The sequence below is a fragment of the Crocodylus siamensis genome, chromosome 15, assembly GCF_052110815.1.
Source record: "Crocodylus siamensis isolate JL-2025a chromosome 15, ASM5211081v1, whole genome shotgun sequence".
Lineage (NCBI taxonomy): Eukaryota > Metazoa > Chordata > Crocodylia > Crocodylidae > Crocodylus > Crocodylus siamensis.
The window spans coordinates 4,081,620-4,094,249 of NC_143409.1; the positions used below are offsets into that span (position 1 = coordinate 4,081,620).

The following is a 12,630-nucleotide window of genomic DNA, read 5'->3' on the forward strand; positions in this document are numbered from 1 at the left end:
ACAGGGGCTTTTAATGATCTCTCACTACTAGAGGCAAGGACAGCTGGATCAGCAGACTTCTCACCAGTACAACGATGCTTTCTGGTTCTCCCGCCGGGTGGCAATATTGGAAGCAGTTTGCTAGGATGCAGCATACTTCTTGAATATGACCAGAGGAAAAAGGTGTCATTAGTGGGCTCTGTGCTTCTCTGAGTGCAAGGGTTTATTTGTGGATGGCCTTTTGTGGGCTGTGCAAAAGGGATGGAGCTCTTGCAATGCTGCTAAAGTAACCATTGGTTGAGGGGTCACAGATCAGCTTGAATGCAATCCACTACTGGAACTAGTTGGAAAATTCCCAACGAAAACAAGTTTTTACCAGAAAATGTGGATTTGTCAAAAGAAAATGCTTTGCAGAAATAAATCACTTTCAACAAACTTTTGATGGAACATTGCCTGGTTTCCCGCCAGCTCGCTTAGCCCACTGCTGGGGCACTTGGGCTTTGAGAGTCTGGGGCTCCTGGGTACCCTTTCCACATGGACTGTCCAGACTTGAAAGCTTCCTGGCTTGTGGAACTGGAAGCCTGGCAATGCTGGCTTTAGCCAGCAAACTTTAGGTTGAGACTCCATATCAGGGACTCTGAAAGCCCTAGGAACTATGGAAAGAATTTTTCCCCCCTCACAGTTTCCAGCTTTCAAACTGCTTTGTCTACCACTTTCAATTCCATACTTAGCCTTTCTGGCCCAAGTCTCCATTCACTCTCAGTAACTCCACAGAAATCAGTGCAAATCACACTGATGTAAACACAGAGGGGAGAGAATCAGATCGCAGCTGCTCACCAGCCTTTTGTAATACACACAGTACTTGTTAAGCATGGGTATAATTATTTTTAGATACTATTACACATGTGTGATGAAAGTTGGCTATGCATGAGATTCAAAGGGAACAATAATTTACTCAGTGAATTTGGGGGAAAAAAAAAAGGTTTTGCTTTGGTTTTTTGGTGTCTTTTTTTTTTAAATGCTCCACATGTGCAGAAACCACAGACACTATATCTGTACAGAAAACCACTACGTCTGGCCTCAGATAAGTATAGAAAATTAAGATACTTGTAATTTGAGGAGTCTTTGTACCCCACCACCTCCACCACACACACACACACACACACACACACACACACACACACACACACAAGTTTAAAATTCAGTTACAGCAAAAAGGAAGTTCTGGAGAAATTGTTCTCTACCAGGTAAGGAGATAAATACAACAGTGGTATATTCAGTACAAAAACATACTGGGAAGTCTCATTTTCCACAGATGTATTCTCCAATGGCTGATTTTTTTCAACTGTTTTATGACTGTACGGGTTATTAGTTTAAGTAAATTTCCTGTTCTATGGTTAAAGTAGCAACACAGCAAGACAAAATTGCTCTCTTTCATCATATAAAGAAACAGAACCAGTATCAGCTTTATCATCCAGTTATTGCTACCTGCAACTTCACCCTGGTACAAAAACACAGGAAAATCTTACTTTAACTTCCCTGCACCTCTCTCATTATCAGTGCTAAATGTCAATCAGTTTAAAATTGTATCAAGAATGACAATCGACAGGATTTCATATTAGCTATAATACGGTTGTGATACAATTTGCAGCAAAGTTTGGTAAAAACTGAATATATGTAGGAACAAACTTTGATATATACTGTACACAGTAGTGAACAGCTTGCAGATATGTCCTTAAAGGTGATGAACACAGGACAATCCCCAAAATGAAGAGCGTGTTAAACTACATAACCCTTGTGGCAAATAGCAACTGGACTATAAAATATACCTCTAATCAGAAATAAGTTATCAAAACATTTCCTAAAATTAGGTAGATTTATTTTGCAGCAGGTTTTCCTGGACTTCTCATGTGACACTCCTGGGGGTGGGGGGAAGGAAAGGGGTCCCATGAAGAAGAGATGTTAAGATTATAAACTCTTAATAATAATGACTTTAAAAGAATCAGTGGAGTTTCTCATGGAATAACTAACTATTGAATGAGTTATGGCAACAGAATAGGAATAATGACAACTCCTGAAAGAGCACTTCTCTTTGTGTTTCCTAGCATCTTTTCCTTCATCCTTCCCCAAGACACTAATGCCTGTTATTTTTGCATCGTGGTCTCAATCCAATTAAGGCCTCCTTAGTTTCTACAACTATTACTCATGAATAGCACTTGGTTATGCAGAGCAGTGGTTCTCAACCTTTCTACACTAAAAACACCCTTGATAGGCTCAAGGCATCCCTCAGAAAATGCCAGCTCTTCATTTTCACTTGTTTTTTTGACTACAGAAAAATAGACCAATTCTCCTGTTACAAAGAACTCAGAAAGACCACTACAAGGCAGAAAGTTTTTAACGCTATGGATACCCACTGGAAATCTACATTTTTATCTTGTCAATCATGCTTGCATGCCTAATAGTACTAAACACTGCATGGCACCCTGTCACCCTTAAAAGCATCTAAAGGGGTGCCACAGCACCCTGGTTAAGAATCACTGATGTAAAGACTCTTCATCCACAGAGGAAACAAAGATGTCTGGGCACTGGCCTGGGGTTGTAGAGACCTGGGTTCAGTTCCCTGCTCTGCCAGGCTTCCTTAGTGACCGCAGGCAAATCACTAGTGTATGTCTACACTACAGTGCAGGATAGAGAAACCTTGCATAGATGTTAAAAAAAACCCTACCCCTAGTAACAGAAGCAGTCTAGTTGCAGCTACAACGAGCTAAACGTGGGAAGAGGAGCAGGATAAATTAGCCAGCTAGACTGCTTCCACTACCCAAAACAGGCTGATTACCTACATACCTTCCTACCTTATATCCATTTGTAAAATAAGATACTAAGATTTTTCACCTCACGTTACTGTTAGGGCAAAGTTTAGCTACTTACACTGCAGCTCCCATTACTGTAAATATGGCAAAAATCAATAGTACTACCTATATGCAAGAATAAAGTTACTTAAGTGATTGCAGAATCAGGCCCTTAATGCCGGAAAGGTCAGGGGCCACCACCTCTGTATTTATTTCAACAGGACATAAAAACAAGAAAAGCCAGCAGAAATAAGAGCCTTCCTTATTAAGGACTCTTCACATACACATCTCCACCGCCCCCGTAAGGGATATTAGTTGTTTTAAAAAGACCTTGCAAATGAGAATCTAGACCAAAACCCTTTAAGACAGCATTTCCCAACCCATGGGTCATGACCCAACTGTGGGTCACAAGAATATATGAAAGGGTTGCGAACAAACTTTAAAAATGGATTCTCCTTTAAAAGGAGAAAAGTGTGGGAAACTGTGGCTTTTCCCTTGCAGGCTGGCAGAGCTCCAGCTTGCAATGGGCTTCTCCTCCCCCCACGCGCACGCGCGCATGCACACACACACACACTATGGGGCTGGGGCCTATTTTCTACTTAACCTGTTTACTGGGTTGGGACTAGCCATTGATGTTTACCAACGGGTCCTGGTACAAAAAAGGTTGAGAACCACTGCTTTAAGACATTTTTTAAATTAGCATTTACTGCAGCAAACTATACATTTAGAAATAAAAATATTTCCTCTTCAGTAATAGGAGAGACTGAAATACCAGTGACAAGCTCAAGAGTCCAACTTGTTAACAATTTCCTTGCTGCGTTAGGTTTGCAGTCCAGTCTCACGTAACAAGGTAATTAGGAAATGTTCACTGAGTTTTCACGAAGTCTGCCTAGAAGAACCAGAAAGTCTGGACAGGAATTTCTGCCCTTACTGTCTTTACTGCACTCCCCGCACCCTCCCACCGCCCCCTCTAACACACCGCACCCCTGTCTGCTCTCTTCACTGCCAATCAACACAATCAGCTTTGGGCTGGAAAAAGTGTTTTAACAGCACATCAAAGCAGACAAGGACAAAAGTTAATTAGGACCATTCATGAGCCTTTCGAAGAGGGACTGCTGCATTCCAACCTTGGGTATTTAAATTGAACTTGAGAGAGAAAAGCCAAGGAAAAAATCTGAAAAAGATAATTTGGGAATAAAAATCTGATTTCAATTTAATTCAAGCACTGTTTGGCTCTATTTATTTCATAAAGTACCTCATGCAGAATAATGGCATTATTGTGCATCAAACAGCATTAGAAGCTCCTAATAAATTAACAAGTGAAAATTAATGGCCGCTCAGTCCATTAAATCTTGTTAATTTTAGTTTGGTTGCAAGAATATTGTGATCACACATTTACATTATTAAACCAATATTTATTAGAAAAGCTCATTTTAATTGGATCCCTGATGTGATAATCCTGTACAGTGTGCATTCCCCGATTTCATCAATTCTTTGCATTTATTTCTCATTATATTTAAATGAGTACAATATTCAGGGTCTTTTCCCTAATACTATAAAAATTAAGTAACCATTTTAAGCTTTACCTTACAAAAATTCAACATTTACTGCTCTCCAACAGAATACAATCAAGCTCTTATGTGCTCTGTAAGAGCAAAAAGGGGAGGAAAAAATATAGCAAAGACATACCAACATTTGCAAACATTCCAACAAATACAGAAGAAATGCATCACACATACACCAATATTTACACTTGAATACAAGGACTAATCCTGCTCTCTATGAAGTCAAGTGGAATTCTACTATTAGTTTTAATAAGAACCCAGGCTGGCCCAGACTTCTTGGAAAAAGCAAAACCATACTGGCAAACGTTGCCTGCTGAGGCAGACAGTATAGATCGGTGATTCTCAACCAGGATGCCACAGCAGCTTGGAGTACCTTGAGTTTTTTTGTTTGTTTGTTTTCTCAAAAGGTACCACACAATATTAGTGCTGTTAGGTGTACAAACATGATTCACAAGACAAACCCAGAGATTTCAAACAGGAATCCATAGTGTTAGAGACAGTCAGGTCTTCTGAGTTCTTTGCAACAGAAGAATTACTCTAGTGTTTTTTTGGGGTTTTTTTAGTGCAAAAAAGACTGAAAACTAAAAATCGGCATTTTCTAATGGGTGCCTTGAGCCTAACAAGGTTGAGAACCACATAGAAAAGTCATCTTAAGTCCATTTCTTTGGAATATTTTAACTGCTTTATGAAAAAAGTTGGACTGATTTCACAAAAACATATTGCCAAAAATAGATTTAGGATATAAGTACCTGTAAGTGCAGCTCACAGATACATCCAGCTGGCTTTAGCTAGCTCAGGTATCATTAGCCACAGAAGCACAGAGTTGAGTTAAAAGCCTGCCCCAGAAGCTGGGTAAATTTGCAGGTGGCTTGCTTGCATTGAGTTTTCTGCTGCTACGGTCATTGATGACTAACAGTATCCATGTCTGGCTGCTTAAAGCTAGGTTGGTCACGTAGACTCTAGGGTTAGAGAGACAGAAGTTACATATAAACCAGTTTAAGTGATTGGAAACTGGTTCAAATCCATAACACAACGTAAGTTCAATGCACATAAATCACCTTCAAAAATGGCAGAGTGTGGTGTAACAAACCTGCATGGATGTAATATCAGACTGAACTGATTTTGGTTAAATTACTGAACTCAGTTCCTCTCCAGATTCAAGTTAACTCAGAGTCCTCCAGCCTCCCAAGATGCTTTGTGCCTCCCCTGCAAGCCCCACCCTTCACATGGGGTGGGTGGGCTATCCTTGGCCCAGGCTGTCTGCTCCAGCCCAACAGGAAGGCGTGGTCTAGAGCAGGGGCAGGCAATTATCTTGGACAGAGGGCCGCTTACTGAATTTTGGCAAGCCAATGAGGGCCGCATGACAGGCACCCAGGGGCAGATAAATATTAATTTTCTAAATTTTTAGGAGCCCCGCAGGCCAGATAGAATGGCCTGGCGAGCCACATCCAGCCTGCAGCCCGCATTTTGCCCACCCCTGATCTAGAGCCCCCCAGCATCTGGCCTGGGCCACTGCAGGCATGTGGCTGCATTTCTGGAATCAAAAGTGAACATCTGTTCACTAGTTTATCTGTTCAGTCTGTGCAAGTTAGACAAACCTGTGAAGACTGAATCAATTCAGCCTCGGGCTTTTGACGGTCTGTACTTAGCCAATATTGACTGCAGAAATACCCACAGTTTAACTGGTCTAACTTGTGTGTATATGGATAGCTTTAAAGCCAAGTTTTGGCTTTTAAACCAAACTATGGTTGATCTCAAGCTCTTGCTCGCAAAAACTTGTGCATCTCTGATCCAGTTACTCTACAAGGCGCACCTCTACCCTGCCTAGATTCTACTTTTAAAGCATCTTGAAAATCTGCACTATTAAGTAACAGCCCTGTTTAAATAATACTTTACCTGTAGACAGGAAAAAGTACTGTGAAAGACTTTGGTTGTTCCACTTCCCTTCAGAAAGAAAAATGCCCCATTTTTCCAATTCAGTCACTTCACTCTGTGCATATATCAGATAAATTCTACAAGCAATACCATTCATCTTTTCTTCAGAAGTATTTTATTTTTTTAAATAAAGGAATTTATTCCTTACATAAAATAATTTTGGCTACTGTAAAAACCACTACAGATGTTAAACAGAAATACCATAATAGGACCCCCCCCACCAAAAAAAGAAAGAAATCACGCAGACAAATTGTGAAAAAAGCCACAAAACTTATGCTTTGAGATGTGCAGTATAGAAGTAAGGTATTTGCTAACCCCTCCCATACAGATATGTATCTTTACTAAGCAACTTCTAGAACAGTCAAACTTTTTAAACTCAAGGCACCCCTTGTTAGACTCAAGGTACCCCTCACAAAATGCAGGCTCTTACTTTACACTCATTTTCGGTCCAAAAATATAATTGAGCAATTCTTCTGTTTCAAAGAACTCAGAAAACACTGCAACAAGTCAGACTGTTTCTAATACTGTGAATTGTTGTTTGAAATCTCTAAGTTTACTTCACAAATCATTTTTGCATGCTTAACAGTGCTAACATTGTGTGGCACTCCTGAAAGGATCTCAAGGCACCCCAGGCTGCCATAGCACCCTGGTTGACAATCATTGTTCCAAAAAGTAAGCAATGCCTATCACATCATCCAAACTTCTACTGTAGGTACTTTTAATAATTTCAAAAGCTAACTTCTCACATTCAGCCTAAAAAAAAAAGCATTTATTTTCCAGGACAATTTACTGAAGGGTTGGCAGGTGCACAAAAAGTGAACCCCACTCCACACTCATCACCCCAGTAGTTTTCTGAGCCCAATCTTCTGCCAGGAGCAAAGTTCAAGGGGGACACATTTTTGCCCTGCAGGGAATACAGCTAAGCTAGCAAGTATACCATCCTACCATCAGATTTCATCCCCAAGTGTCTAGTGCAGAGGGATCTAGAGCCATCAAGGTTTTTGAAAATGTGATGATGGCAACTGGTGGCAAATAGGAAGGGCAGATATAAATTTATTCTTGAAGCTAAGCTAAGGCGTCATAAACCTAAACACCTGCCCATGTTAAGGAATGGTATTACACTAGCATCCACCTCCGAGGAGTTCAAAAGAATACATGAAAGCCCATGCTGAAACCAGACACCTGCAAGATGATCACGAGACACTGTCATGAAATGTGTGGTTTGTGATGGGTAAGAAAGAGGGGCATGTTTTTCAATCATGTCAGCATAATGTGGAATATGAAACCCACTTAATACTCATTAAGATACAGGATAACACATCTGAGACCACGTTAGCTAGCAATGCTGTAGCCTGTTGTGGCAGCTTGGTGTGGATTTAAATTGATTTAAACTGAATGGAGAGAAAAGGCTTGCTTTGTGTCATCATACCTGCTTATTCATGCATAGATTTCTACCTGTCCATGCAGACACAGTATGTCACACTCGAGGCAACTCCCTGGCCTCTTCAGCCCTGCTAAGGCCCTCTGTGGCTGGGTTTCCCATGTGGAGTAACAGCCAAGAAGTTATATATAGCGTTTTTCCACCAACCATACTGGGAACCCATGTTAAAACTTAATATAGCTGGCGCAGAGTATTTTTCATGCTGTGGAAACCCCTGCCACCCCAACACTGGAGGACTAGACCCAAAAAGCAGGCCCTCTGAGACAGACCTAAGATCAGCAGCTTTTGCAGACTGCGTTCTCTACTCTACCTGTGTAGCTGGGGATTTTGGAGAGGGCAGGGGAACTGGAAAAGGAAAGGCTCTACCAAACATACAGACCCTGCAAATGTCTCTTCAGTTCTTCACTGCTGCCACAGGTTCTTCCGGCACAAAGAGCCATCAAAACCCAGCTCACATCACATCACATCATCTCCTGAGCAGAGCTTGGAGAGTAGTATGTGCCAGGTGCAAACAAGCAGATCAACTCTTCACAGCTTTACAGCTTGTTAGCAGATACATAATAGATTAAACACTGAAATTAAACAATAAAAAAGAATCTGGTCCTAAATCCCAGACACTGCAATCAAGGCATTTATCTGCTTCTCGCTCTCCTAGTTCATGCATCTCTGGTCACTACAGCTGAAGTGCTAGGCTGGGCATTCAGAGCTGCCAGTACATTTACCATGTGCTCCCTTCTTCCAAGGGCAGCTTATCTGAAACCACTAAGCTTTCTTACTCCGAAAGCCTTGGTTTGTATTATGGTTATGATAGCTAAACTTTGGACTAACCCTACTCCCACTAGGCCAGAGTCATCCCTGGCACAGCTCCAACGTAATCTGGCCTATTCATGCAAATACAAGTTGCATCTCCCCTTTAGCAGTTGTTTCCCTTCTGTTCCCCAAAGCATTTTTCTTATCTAGTAATGCATTCAGAATGATTTATAATTAAAATGCTAAGCCACTGACACATTAGGACAAGTAGCATGGTCTAGCAGGTAAGACACCAACTCCACAAGGGACTGGGAGACCTTGACTTACAGTTCTGGCTCTGACACTAACCTGCTGTATAACCTTGAGCAAATCACTTCATCTATAAGACTCATCTTTACAGGACAGGGACTGTCTTTTACCATGTTTGCAGCTAACCTATATCAGACTAGCTTGGGTATGGGCATTAGGTTCAATTGCAATAGAAGGATTAAATAATAGTAAAAGTGCATACTATTTTCAGTAGTTGAAGCTAGTGTCAGGTGACAAATAACTACTGCTAGAAGGGACCCATGCTGTCAGGTTTAATCAGGCAAAATTCCAGTTGATATCAATGATTAAGGACTGAGGTTGGGGTCCACGTCATGAACGAATGAAAAATTTTAATTGCTAGGGGACTCTGTCTAGCAGACAGATTTCCAGGACAGGAAAAAAAAAAAAAAAAGAAATAGCCATTCACTTCTACACAGTAAACATTAGCTCGAATGTCCTGGCAGTGTTCAGCGCTTGTGACATCTGCTTTTTTGATGTTATTTGCTTTTTTTTTTTTTTTTTTTTTTTAAGCGCATTCTCTCACCCACCCACCCACCAAAAGCTTCCTTTGAATTACAACATATCAAAAACAGCTTTCTACCCCTCTCAAAACACCTGTGTTGCTACTGAAGCACATTTTAGGTCATTTCATTCTCTGACTCTTCACAGGAGAGCATCAGTGAGTCTTTATTGAAACCCAAAATACAAAAACACAAATCACATCAGTGGTTGGACTTTTCAAAATCCCTCCCCCCCAGCCCAAATTTGCAATACAGTAACAAAAAAAAATACTTCCACAAAGAGCTTTAAATAGAGTGGATTTCACTGCTTATCAAGAGTTTCAGATACAGGCTAGAGAGTAGGCATGTCAGGCACAAATTGTGCAGATACTAAGCTCAGATTCAACCCTGAAAATACAGAGTAACTCCAATGAGATCAATCTAGATTTAGTGACCAAAAGCTAACTTAGTACTGTTCACTGGAAAAAAGTAATGAGATGATATTAAATGGTCGTTAAAATTCATGGTTGATGAAGCAGCCCTTTAAAAATAAAAAAATAAAAAAAAAATAAAAAAAAATCAAAAGTTTCAAACTTTCCCAACATTTTAAAGCTATTTGTTTCACTGGTTCACGCAACAGATGCTGCTTTGTGTGTACTAGCCACTGCATATTAAATCATTCTGACAACCACGACAGCACACATTTGTGTGTGTGCTTTTTTTTTTGTCTGTCGTACATACACACACAGAAGCATATAATTATATAGCATTAAAATATTTTGCGTGAACTTTAGCCTTTGGATAAAAAAAAAAAAGCAAAGCAGTGTTATATTATTCCTCAAAATAATCAACAATACTAAGAATGACAGTCATGTAAGTGAGCTTAGAGAAATCAAAAAAACCCAAAAACTTCAGCTATAAAATGTTCCTCCTTGTGGCCACTTCTCAAAATCTGAGAAATGTTTGTGCTCTCCCACACATTATAACGGACCTTGTGTGCACAACTATGCCGAAAAACCCTACAAGATTGCATATATAATCTGGATGAAGTCAGTTATTTGATCCGTGTGATCCCTCACCTACCTACTAATCCTCACCTACCTACTAATCCCACTCAGCTGCATGAACAGCGTCCTTTTTTGGAACAAAATAATGAGACTATAACCAAGTAAATGTGGCTATATTACATGAGGTTATATTACTTGGCACGTTAGTGTGCAAAGTAATACAGTCAGTGTGCAAGTATAGCCAATTGTAATATAGTCACATTAGTGTGCAAAGTAATATAACCTAATGTAATATAGGCATGTAGTGTGTGAAAGTAATATAACCCCATAGTGTGCAAGTATAGCCAATTGTAATATAGTCACATTAGTGTGCAAAGTAATATAACCTCATGTAATATAGCCACGTTAGTGTGCAAAGTAATAGTCAGTGTGCAAATATGGCCAAATGTAATATAGCCACAGTGTGCAAAAGTAATATAACCTCATGTAATATAGCCATGTAGTGTGCGAAAGTAATATAACCCCATAGTGTGCAAGTATAGCCAATTGTAATATAGTCACATTAGTGTGCAAAGTAATATAACCTAATGTAATATAGCCACGTAGTGTGCAAAAGTGATATAACCCCATAGTGTGCAAGTATAGCCAATTGTAATATAGTCACATTAGCGTGCAAAGTACTATAACCTAATGTAATATAGCCCCATAGCGTACGGATATAGCCAAATGTAATATAGCCACGTTAGTGTGCAAAGTAACATAGCCCTATAGTGTGCAAAAGTTATACAGCCTAATGTAATATGGCCATGCAGTGTGCAAATATAGCAAACGTCGTGTGGCCACAGCAGCGTGCGGAGTGCCGCGGGCCGGGCCGGGCGTCGCCGGCTCGAGGGGACAAAGCGGGGGCCCGCACGGACTCCGCGGGCCGCCAGACGCGGAGCCGGCAGGTCCGGGCGGGGGAGGCGGCGCTGCGCACACGCCGCCCCCCGCGCCTGGCGGGCCCGGCCGTACCTGGGGATGGTGATGCACTTGGTGTTGATGCTTTGCGTGGTGATGGCCTTCTCCAGCTCGTCCAGCTGCCCCGTCTTCTTCAGCTTCTTCACCAGGCTCTTCACCGCCTTCTCGCACCACTTCTCCTCCTGCCCGTTCTGCTCGCCCTTCTTCCAGCCCAGCAGCCGCTTCACGATGGGGGGGGTGAAGGGCAGGATGGACGACATGCTGCCGGCCCTGCCGCCAACTTCGCCTCAGCTCGGCTCGGCCCGCGCCGCCGCCCGCCGCACCCGCCGCTCCTGCAAATGGCCCGCGCCCGCCCCGCCCGGGAAGGAGGCGGGCAGGGGAGGGGAGGGGAGGAGAGGGGCCGCCACACCCGCCCAACCGCCGCCTCCGCCTCCCCGCGCCGGGGCAGCCCCTCAGCCTCCGCACGGCCCCTGCCCGCGCACGCGGGGCTGGCAGACGGCCCCGAGGTCCCCTCACACACCCGCTCCTCCCCGCACGCTGCCCCAGGACAGGAGCAAACAGCTCTCTCCTCTCTCTCTCTCACACACACACACACAGAAATGGGCGCCTCTTCTCCACACGCTGCCCCCGGCTCAGCCCTCTCCTTTCCCCTCACACTCACACACGGGTGCCTCTTCCCTCCACACACTGCCCCAGGACAGGAGCAAACACCCCCTTCCCCTTCCCTCGCCCGGACACACAGAAATGGGCACCTCCCCGTGCTCCCCCAAGCCCCGGAGCAAGCATCCCCTGCTCACACACGCGCGCCCCGGGGGCTGGTTCTTTCTCCCGCGTGAGGGAGAGCTGAGCCGAAAACGGCTTTAAAAGCAAGAAGGGGGCCGTGAAATCCTGCCACAAAATGAGCGGTGTACAAGAAAGGCTTGGGGGGGGGGGTGCAAAACTCAGACCTCTTAGCTGAGAGATCAGGGCTTGTGGTCGAGGTGGTGTCTTTTATCAAGCCAACTAGACTTTGCAGAAAGAAACGCCTTTCATTGCAAGCGTTCAGGGGCAAACACCCTTCATCGGGCATCGGAGATAAGACTGTAAACGTTCTCCTGGGGAGAAATGAGTTTGCATTTTATAGGAGAGTGGAAGGTGGTAAAATCTGTCTGGAAAAGCTCGTTTCATATGCAGATTAGGCTCAGAGAAAAGTTGGAAAGGTCTGTTTCCCTCGAAGTTGTTTGTTGGTAAGCAGGATGTATTCATACTTGCTTCTGATGACTGTGTTGCATATTTCACAGAGGAGTAAATCAGCAGGATGTTCCTCTGAGCAGGAATTCGGAGAGGATACCACCTTTT

General features: G+C 42.8%; 1 protein-coding gene across 3 annotated transcripts in view; it reads right to left on the reverse strand.

The window, feature by feature from the left end:
* The window catches only part of SMAD3 (SMAD family member 3), a 92,629-nt gene extending 80,768 nt beyond the window's left edge, over positions 1 to 11,861 (reverse strand). Inside the window, exon 1 of one of the 3 annotated variants that reach the window (XM_090028369.1) lies at positions 11,347 to 11,861. In XM_090028369.1, coding sequence (XP_089884495.1) covers positions 11,347 to 11,552 — 206 coding nt within the window. In that variant the 5' untranslated portion in view covers positions 11,553 to 11,861. The remainder of the gene's footprint in view (positions 1 to 11,346) is intronic. The other 2 variants (XM_090028368.1, XM_090028367.1) reach the window with 2 other exon arrangements.
* Positions 11,862 to 12,630: the final 769 nt, after the last annotated feature.